The 9,895-nt window shown below is 47.1% G+C and overlaps 1 protein-coding gene across 1 annotated transcript in view; it reads right to left on the reverse strand.

Moving 5' to 3' along the window:
- Window positions 1-7,912, reverse strand: part of TTLL13 (tubulin tyrosine ligase like 13) — a 13,386-nt gene extending 5,474 nt beyond the window's left edge. Inside the window, exons 1-10 of the mRNA XM_004708101.4 lie at window positions 7,830-7,912; window positions 7,077-7,353; window positions 6,684-6,724; window positions 5,880-5,998; window positions 5,062-5,192; window positions 3,802-3,958; window positions 3,306-3,449; window positions 2,896-2,981; window positions 2,209-2,440; window positions 1,582-1,766 (exon numbers count right to left, since the gene is read on the reverse strand). Of these exons, the coding sequence (XP_004708158.2) occupies window positions 1,582-1,766; window positions 2,209-2,440; window positions 2,896-2,981; window positions 3,306-3,449; window positions 3,802-3,958; window positions 5,062-5,192; window positions 5,880-5,998; window positions 6,684-6,724; window positions 7,077-7,342 (1,361 nt within the window). The 5' untranslated portion in view covers window positions 7,343-7,353; window positions 7,830-7,912. The remainder of the gene's footprint in view (window positions 1-1,581; window positions 1,767-2,208; window positions 2,441-2,895; window positions 2,982-3,305; window positions 3,450-3,801; window positions 3,959-5,061; window positions 5,193-5,879; window positions 5,999-6,683; window positions 6,725-7,076; window positions 7,354-7,829) is intronic.
- Between the last annotated feature and the right edge of the window lie 1,983 nt (window positions 7,913-9,895).

The following is a 9,895-nucleotide window of genomic DNA, read 5'->3' on the forward strand; positions in this document are numbered from 1 at the left end:
TTTCCTTTTACTTTCCTCTTGTCCCACTATCATGTTCAGCCATCATTTGGGTTTCAGTAATTCCTCTCGGTTACATTACCCTTGATCACGCCCTACCAGGCCTCCTACACCCTCCTCATCAATGATTTGGACCACTTGTTGTTCCCTTGTCCCTGGGTTTGTTAACACCACTACATTTCCCCCAACCTCCCCCACTCCCATGTCACCCAGGAACCATTGGTCCCATCACATTTTGATATTTTTGTTTAATAGAGGTTTCCATGGATTTGTAGAAACACTTTTCTATTTACCTCCATACATGACCACTACAGAATATTAGAAGAACATCAGCAACACTGGCTTTAGGAATGGCCTCTAGGGCAGGGTCTACTGAATTCTGCCACAGTGTCCTATTTTTGTGTGCATATTCTTTTTTCTCCTTATTCTCAATAAAAATGTCACCATGACATTTTTAATAGCTGCCTCATAATTTCATGTTGGGTTGTACATTCACCCAGTTTTTAAAAAAATTTCCCCCACTGAGAGACATGATTTTTTTACCCTGATATGCACAGCTGAATATCATGGAAATATCCAGGACATTTATTGTCATATTTCACCTCCATTTATTCCACAAACATTTAAGAGCCTATTTTGTACTAGGCCTGCAGGATATCACGGTGAATCAAATATACTGTGTCCCTATATATTGGCATGCAAGTAGGGGAGAATTATAGGAATAACCCTAAATCTATTTCAACTCATTTTTATCCATCTTTACAAAATTACGATTGTAATATTAATGAACTATCATGTCTAGCACCTCTCTCACAATGAAAACACTGGGTGACCAGCACTGATTTAAGTGAACTGTTTCCTGTGTTTCATTATTACAAGTTTTATTCAGGAATCAGTTTCTTGAAGCGCTTTTGTTAGAAAAAGAAAACAAAAATGCTAAAAATTTAAAGCCAGAAACTCTATTAAGAACTTTTCTCTAAAGTAGAATTCTCTTTAGGAAAATATGCCCAAAGTGCACATTTTTAAAAATACTTTTATTGGGAAAAGTGGACATTTAAGAGACCTGGAAATAATAAAAATATTAACTATTAAAAAAAAGAAAAAAAAACATTAATATGAAAATAGTCCTAAAATACATTGCGAAGCAGAGTGCAGAATAGCATGCAAATTATGCAACTCTTTCAGTCGACAAGGGGAAAAGTTGAAAAAAAAAAGAGGAGCTGATACCAAGGGCTCAAGTAGAAAGCAAATGTTTTCAGAATGATGAGGGAAACAAATGTGCTTGACACAATGGATGTATGTATGGATTGTGATGAGTTGTATGAGCCCCCAATAAAATGATTTTTTTTTAAAGTATGTGTGCATTGACTATTTCTGAAAATAAACAAACACATGACATAAGAACAGTGATTGTCTCCAGAGAGGAAAACTGTGCAGCTGGAAGTCTTAAATTTTGAGTCATGTGTATAATCTATACAAAAATCAGTCACCGGTCTTACCCTCCATCTAGAGCAGAACTTCTCTGCTCAGGAGTGAAAGAAGTAAAAGTTACACAGCTAAACACACATCGGACCCTGAAAGCACCTGGCTTCTCGTGGCTGTTGGTGGTACTGGAAAAGCCGCTCCTTGACTCGCCGCTTGTCCTCCTCCAGCACTTTCTTCTTGTCACAGCCCCGGAGGTTGACAAGGGTCATGGCATCACAGAGAAGTGCATCCTTCACTTCTCGATCAAGACGTGAGTCCGTGGTGAAGCTTGGAGAGTGGTTTACCTGCCAGGAGGAGTCATTCCCCACCTGCTTCCTAGACCACCTGAGCAGGTGATGAGGAGCTGTGGGGTGGGCCGAACTGGAGAGGTCTAGGTGAAGTATTCCCCTCCATGGGCCTCAGCTATTGCAAGCTCTGGCTTCCAAGGCTCTAGTGATCCCACCAATTCCCACAAGTTGATGAGAGAAAATCAGACAGCCTGATTACACATACAATGTCCTTAAAGGCAAGATTCACATTGGGAACACATGATGTTAAAACTGGATCCCTTGGTGGAGGCCAGAGACTACCAAGATGTGACTCCGCAGGTCAAAAGTATAGGGATCTCATGCCTTCTGCTGGTAAACCACCGAGTGCTCCCACCCACCTCAGGGCTGCTATTCCTGATGGCCTGTTCAGGGAGGCCTTTGAACTTTGGTTTTGCAAGACCCAGGAGATAATCCTCACCTCCAGCAGCCAGGGCTTCAGTTTGTGGTCCAGCAAGATGTCAAAACCAAGGATCTCGAAACAGGCACATATACCTCCACTCAGATATTGGGGGAAACAGGTTCGGTAGTTGTGGCGAAGAACGGAATGGGCCGAGATGATAGTTTTGATGATGATGTCCTCAATGTCTCCCCACAGCTCTCGGGGTTCATAGCTATGCTCTCGCAGCCAGGCATTGAGTGTTGACAGCTTCCTGTGAGGAGCGCTCAGAGGGAGGCCAGTTTCTATGCCAGTAGATCCTGGCTAAAGCACGGGTTCCCTAGTCCTAGCCTGACTCCTGGGTCTGGGACTTGTGTATTAAAGGGCTGTTAGCAGCTTAGAGGAGGCCCTAAGAGGTGAAAACAGTTAAGCACCTAACGTACAGGTGGGCAGTTCAAACCTAGCCTGGAAGACAGGCCTGGTGATCTATTTTCAAGAGGCTCTTGAAAAGAAAAGCCTGCAGAGCAGTTACACACACACACACACACACACACACACACACACACGGTGGTCATGATTTGGAATTGATTGGATGGCACAACAGATCTACTTGGAGCACAGTTTAGTTAGGATGAAGTTTAGGGGCTGCACTTAGAGGGCACTATGTGTCATGGGCTGCTGAAACTGAGGGCTTGGGCAAAGGAAGCAGGAGAAAACAGTAAGGAGTACCTCTTACTGCCTACAGCATCATCCCGGATAAAGTTCTCATTGTGTTTGTTGATAGCATAGTTGGTCAGGTGCATGCAGACATCATCCTGTGGAGAGAGCAGTCCTGGGGTCTAAGCCTGCTGCTCTGCACTCCTTTCCAGTCCTGTGCCAGGACTGCTTCGCTCCTGTCCCTCTAGGCTTGGAAACAACTTTCATGCGCCCCCTGAGAACTGTCTTCCAAGCTCTCAGGGGAACAGGGTGTGCTGGGCGCCACAGTCACCACCCACCAAATCCTTCCTTCCAGCCAAGTGCTGAAGCTCTCTCACTGACTTCCTCATTCAAGGACACCAATGACACGTCTCTCTTCCTGATTTCTCCATAGAACCTTAGCACTCACGGCCATGGTAGAGGAGAAGGTGCGGGCCCCTTACCAGGTTGTTGATGTTGGGTTCCACATAGGGCATGGTGGCAAAGCGGGCCAAGCCCTCCTCATACATGAAGATTCGAAGAGGGTCGCAGGACGTTAACAGGACGTAGATTCGCATGTCAAACTTGAAGCCATCAATGAGGAACGGCTGAGAGCATGCCAACCCACAGGGGAAGAATAACCACACACTATTTCAAGTGCTACAAATACATAGTAACCCATTTCATTCTTACATTTGCTTTATAAAACAGTGACTCTCACTATGACCACGGAATGAATGAGGAAATTTAACAAAAGGGGGAACAGAGACAGACTAAGAAACTTGCACGGGGTCTTATCTTCAGGCAGTGAAAAGGCTAAGTGTCCAACCCAGGGAGGCTGGCCCTGAAGCTCGACTCCATTCTGCCTCCAAGATACCAGGGAAAGGGGAGAGGCCTAAAACCAGGACTCCCCTGGCTTTGTGGGAGGCGAGGCACTCCAGTGGGTCCCAGGTCGCCCACCTTGGAGATGTATTGCTGACAGATCATATGCTCTCCTGGCTTGATCTCCCGGGGATTTCGAGTGATAAAGATGCCCCGCCCCTGACAGCCGCTGTCTGGCTTGCAGATGTAAGTGCGGGGTTTCCGCTGGCGGCCGTAAGTCTGGAAGTCTCCGTAACTATGTGCAGAGAGGGGCTGGTCAAAAGGTTTCTACACAAATGTATTCTACACAAGTGCATTAGAAAGTGGATGAGATTGCAGATGCAGTTAGGTTAAAAATGAATGCCTTATCATTTGATCTCTTTGTTGTGGTTAAGTGTTAATCAAGGGAGTTACAAACCCACAGCACTCCTATGCACTACCGAATCAAACGCTGCCCTATCCTGTTTGTCCACACAGTTGTTCTGGTGCTGGGGCCACAGTGTCAGTCCGTCCATCTCCTTGAGGACCTTCTCCGGTCTTTTGTTGTTTGAGATGAACTTGTTTGCTCTAAAGACCCCAAGTCCATTTCAATTTTACTTTTCCTCCTTTTTATTAAACATCACTCAAACCACTATGTAAGTTTGAGGGATAAAGAATATGGGATTTTTAAATTTTATTTTTAAAATAAACATTCTACATAATACTTATACTATCTCAAGAATTAAAATTTTGTTTTTTAGATCTATTTTAAATTTGTTCTAGTTTTTAGTATTTTCTGCCTTCTTTTTTGATTGGTTTTTCTGTGTTTTACTTTGTTATTGTTGGTGGTGTTTTGGAGTGTGTGTGTGTGTGTGTGTGTGTGTGTGTGTGTGTGTGTGTATGAAATCCAGGAGCGGTAAATCTATAGAGACAGTAACTGGATTAATAGTCCCTTGGGGGTGTGGCAGGGTATTGAGGGGAAATGAAGAGTTAATGCAAGCACAAGAAGAAAATGTTCTAAAATTTATTGTAGTGATGATTGTACAACTCAGTAATATGATTGGACTTCAGTTGAATTGTATATGAATTATATGCCAATAAGCTATTTTTAAAAAAAGAAAAAAAGTTTTTTGCACAGCATGGCCATCTGTGCACGCCACCCCTCCCCTCCTTGGAATTCTGACTGTTATGTTCCCTGCTCTTCATGGGGCATGTGGTCTCAGACCACTTTTCTGTGCTCTTTTCTGAGCAGAAGCTTTTCTCATTCCATTGCCATCCCTCTGAGACATCCCTAGGTTGCTAAGCCAGAGTGTGGGAGGCGGTGGGACAGGAGCCCTTTCCCCCTCCAGCATCTCAGCACCTGAAGCCAGGCTCACTCACTCGGCGGGGAGGCACCAGGTGCGGGGAAAGATGTTGTACTCCGTAGGATAGAGTTTCTGCATGCGGTTGAGGTTCCGAGCCAGCAGATCTTTGCGGCAGATCTCTGTCATGCCAGGGAAGTGGTTGATTTTCTGAAACAGAGTTGGTGGTTTATTCAACTCTATCTTAATTCCAATTTCCTGACAAAAGTTTTTGGGACCCCCCACTCTATCCCTTAATGGACAGGGGTGCGAGGGGGAGCTCCTTAGGAGGCTGGGTTTTTCAGATGGCCCTGCTGTTAGCCCTGAAGCTGCCTCCCAGTTTTCTCCCTAAAATTGGCTCATGGGCCATGCAAGAAAGGAACCCTGGTGGCGCTATAGCTGAGGTGTTGGGCTCCTCCTGCTAAAGAGGTTGCAAACAGAGCCCAGGGACCTGTAGTTGCATCAGCTCCCCAGGTGATTCCAATGATCAGCCAAGTTTAGGAACCTAGGATTTAATCTTCGAACCCCCACACAGGGCTGCTATGAGTGGGCACTGACTCTGTAGCAGTAGGTTTGGTTTTGCCCTGAAGGAGGTCAGTTGGGCACAGATGGCTCCAGACAGAGAGAGCCAATAGTGAGACAGAGTGAGCCCACCAAGCATTTTCTTCAGAGAATTGCTCCAGAGACTCAACTGAAGTATATTTATTTCTCTTGGAGGAGAATGTCCTGGGGGTGACCTTTCCTGTTCAGCACAGGGGTACAACCCAACAGCCACAATGAGTGTCTGACTCAGGTGCCTAGTGGGAGAACTCATCCCAAGGACTCAACTTTTAGGATCTTGGACCAGGTGGTTGGTACCTGAAACCGCTTCATGTCCATGACTCGTTCCAGGGAGACAGAGCAGTCTGTCCAGTACACGGCCCACTCCTCATCGTCCCCTACCTCCTTTAGGCCACACATTTGGGCTGCTCGGCGCACTGTAGAGATAGGGAGGTCAGAGTGCCAGCTGGGCACCGCAACAAGCCCTGGAACTAAGTGGGTTGGAACAGACCAACCCAGAGGGCAGGTTGAAGAGGACGGTAGTATGATAACTCTTACGTTCAGGAAGCTGTCAGGACCCTTCCAAATCTGTGGCAGGGAACACAAGAATCGAACTCTCTGCTCCTATCAGCCCTGTCTTTCTCCCTCTAGTCAAGGCTGTCTCTGGTCTGCACAGGTAACCCTAAGGAGGGTTCACACTGGCACCTCATGCCCCATGTAGCCTCACGATCTGACATGCCTATGGGATAAGCGAGAATGTAGGAGATGGTTGACTTGACTGGTGATGTAAATATAAATAAAATTGGTGAATCCCCTCAAAGATTCCTCAAAAAACTCTTTTGATCTGGTCTTGTTTCATCTCTGATAAATCTAGGAAGGGTTGGACAGTGGTGACATGTGGCCTTTTTCTTGTTCTTGTTAGCTCCCTACTGCTGAGACTAACTGCAACAGTGAGTGAGGATTCATCTGCCAGTAGCTGAGCCAGAGGGCACCCAGGAAGTTCAGCACAGATCATGAGCCAACCCTGGTTTACCTGACAGGATCCAGGGGCTGGGAGTCTGATTAAGGGGTCATCCCCAGAGAAGAGCACAAAATGACGTGGCTGATGAGCTGACTGCTTACCACTCTCATACTTGCAGTTTGTCAGGTTGATCGTTAGGGGTCTGGAATAGAGGAATGACAGAACTCAGGAAGAGTGGGAGGGAAGCAGGAACCCTGGGTTGCTGGGCACGCAGATGAAGAGACACCTAGCAAGGGCAACACAACACAATTGTGTCGAATTTTCCCTAAAGGCCACTTCAAGACCAGTTTATACAGCTGATGTAAAATTTAAAACCGAGCCACCTAAAAAGTTTGTTTCATTTTCTTATCGTTGTACAAAAATGTTAGTGATGTCCCCAAATTCCCTGTCTTCTTTTGTGGGATAAAGAGAGGGCCTTAGATCATGGCCCCCCAGCCTGCTGGGGATACCAGGGGATGATGCTCTAGAACCCTGCAGGTCCAGGGGATGGTTACCTGCGTTTCCGCTTCCTCTTTCTTCTCCCAACTTCTAAGTCGTCTGGGTCAGGTGGGGCTATGATTTTCTTTGTAATTTTCTTGGCTACAACAGGTAGGGGAGCCTCACTCCCAAATGCTTTGTGGTCAGCCTTTGAGAATTCCTCTTGCGGAGGGTTAGAAGGGATGGCATCTTCTTCGCCTTTAACAGCGCAGTCCTCTTCTGAGTCCTCTTCCTCAACATAGTCTTCCTCTGATTCACTGGTTTTACAGGTACTTGGCTCCATTCTCTGAGAGTCTGAGGGGAAGGTGGGTAGGAATGAAAGGCTATCAGACCAACAGGAGTCCAGGCCCCAGGAAGGCCTGTAGGAATCCTCCCATAGGACCCTCATGGAGTTCACAGAGCAATCCCACTTCAGAATGGGATGTTTCCAAGTTGGTCGATGGGGCCGTGCGACATATATTTAAGATATCCCCCAGGCAGATCACAAATCCCAGTCCTTGAGGATCACCCCACACCACACACTGGGGCACATGCAGGGCACAGTTGGCAGAGCCTCTGACTTTTTTGGTTGCTAAATGGGGAGAGGAATGACTGGGAACGCTGGGGTGGGTGGGAAGAGGGGAGACCTTCGCTTATTAAAATCGAGCATTCGACTAAAGACCGCGTAAGCCGGCCCTTTCCCAGTCCCACATGTATGTATACACAGGGCTGAGTGGCTGAGACCTCTTGGGCTGTCTGCAGAAGGGGAGCCCAAGGCGGACATTGCCCACCAAAGGTTCGGAGGGACGCCAAGGGGCTTTGGGGTCCGCCCCTAGGAGTCCAGGGCGGGGCTCAGCTGGCTGCTCATATCTGTGTGCCCTCGCCCGCGTCCGCTCCTTCCCCGGTGTCGCTGAGCGTCGGGGACCGCCTCCTGCTTCGACAGGACAAGTTGTCCTAGCAGATCGCGAGGGAGCCCGCTCCCCTGCCAGGTTCGCTCCGGGCTCCGAGACCGCGGCGGCGGCGGCGCCTCCCAGAGCTTGCGGGCTGCCGCCGCCGCCGTCGCCATGGACACGAAGACAGTCCCCCCGCTGGAGAAGCGTTCTGGAGGCGGGGCCTTCTCTCGAGCCACGCCCACTCGGGCGCCCGCCGGGGCCATCTTTTGCTCCCTGTTTTCCAGGGCGCCTGACATGATGCGTCACGGGACTGCTGTTCATCCGTATGGGTGTCCGTCCCCAACTCCCCATCATCCTTCTGTTAACGGGCCGGTCAGGAGTTTGACCCCAGATTGACTAGATGTGAGTGGAGCTTAGTGTTCATGACAAGTATCTACTAGCCTTTGTTAATTTCTTTAATAACCATACTTTGAACAGTCTGCACAGTTAAGACATGTGCCCACACGGCCCCACCCCGCTTACAAGCATGCACCCTGGCTAAGACCGATGACTCTAATTAAGCAATAATGAAATCAGTCGCCTGTTAGAGTGCTCCTTCACTGCTACACCCTCTCCCAGACACCCATATACTTGTCTATTAACTACAGCTCCCAACTTGTCACTTTGATTATCTGTGTGGCTAAATTCAGAGGACACTTCAGATATTTCACTACTTCAAAAAAACGAACATTTCTAATTTATAGCCATCTTGACCTTTCCTTATTGAACACATGATTTCTTAATTACCCTTTGAAATGCTCATGAGTCTTTTGGACTTTCACAGCTCATTTTTCTTTCTTCCAACAAATATGTTCCTTGATCATTTCTTGCCACTGAATGCCCTGATTCTATCCTTCCTTGATCTACCCATCCAGCTTCTCCTTTGTGCTTGCATTTTCTTCCAAAGATGCAAACCTGTTATTCTCTAAAACTCTCCAGGGTTTCCCATTAGCTTAAACCAAGTCACTTGGTAAAAGAGGCCCCTTTGCATGTAAAAGTTGGACAGTGAGTAAGTGGTGGGGGGGAGGGCAGCCCCAAGCAACTAATCATGGGTTCGATAGGCACAATTGTACGGTTAACATATGTATGTATAATTATAATAAAGTCATCGAGAGCATGAGAGATAGAAGAGAGATTGAAATAATTGAGTCAAACACATTTTATGGTGGCATGCTCACCTCCTGGATGGCCATGACCTCACCAGCCAGGTCCGCACAGAGTGGGCTTAGACGAAGTGGGGCAGAGACCTCCGTTTATTGCTAACCAAGGCTTATATCTACTTAGCATGATTACAGGTAACCACGTGTCACAGGAAGGGGCAGTACAATAGGCATTCACATCATAGGAAAGGGATGTACAATTGGCATAAGTGTGACAGGAAGGGGATGAGCTAGGGGTGTACACATGATAGGAAGGGGTGGAACTAGAGGTATACCTGTGACAAGATGGGCGAACCCTAGATTCATGATGGCAGCCTAAGCTGGCCACCCTTGAGGGGGCTTGACCTCCTTCCTGGGTTTTCCTTCAGGAAAACAATCTACTACTATCCTTATCAGAAAGAAGTGGCCCTACTTATTGTGGGATAAACTGTGGTATCTGCTTCCTCTGGATGGCTGATAATGCTTAGGGACCTACTTCTTTTTTTTTTTTTTCCTTTTATTTAAATTTTTTTTAAAACATTCATCAGGGGCTCATACAACTGTCATCGTAATCCATACACACATCAACTGTGCAAAGCACATCCGTACATCATTCTCAAAACACTTTCTCTCCACTTAAACCCCTGACATTAGGTCCCCATCCCTCCTCTCCCTTCCCCCTCCCCGCTCCCTCATGAGCTCCCGACAGTACACAAATTGGTATTTTGTCATATCTTGCCCTGTCCGATGTCTCCCTTCACCCACCCCTCGGTTGTCTGTCCCCCA

This window comes from Echinops telfairi, unplaced genomic scaffold (genome assembly GCF_000313985.2).
Source record: "Echinops telfairi isolate 266 unplaced genomic scaffold, ASM31398v2 ScPeMD7_7;HRSCAF=31, whole genome shotgun sequence".
NCBI lineage: Eukaryota > Metazoa > Chordata > Mammalia > Afrosoricida > Tenrecidae > Echinops > Echinops telfairi.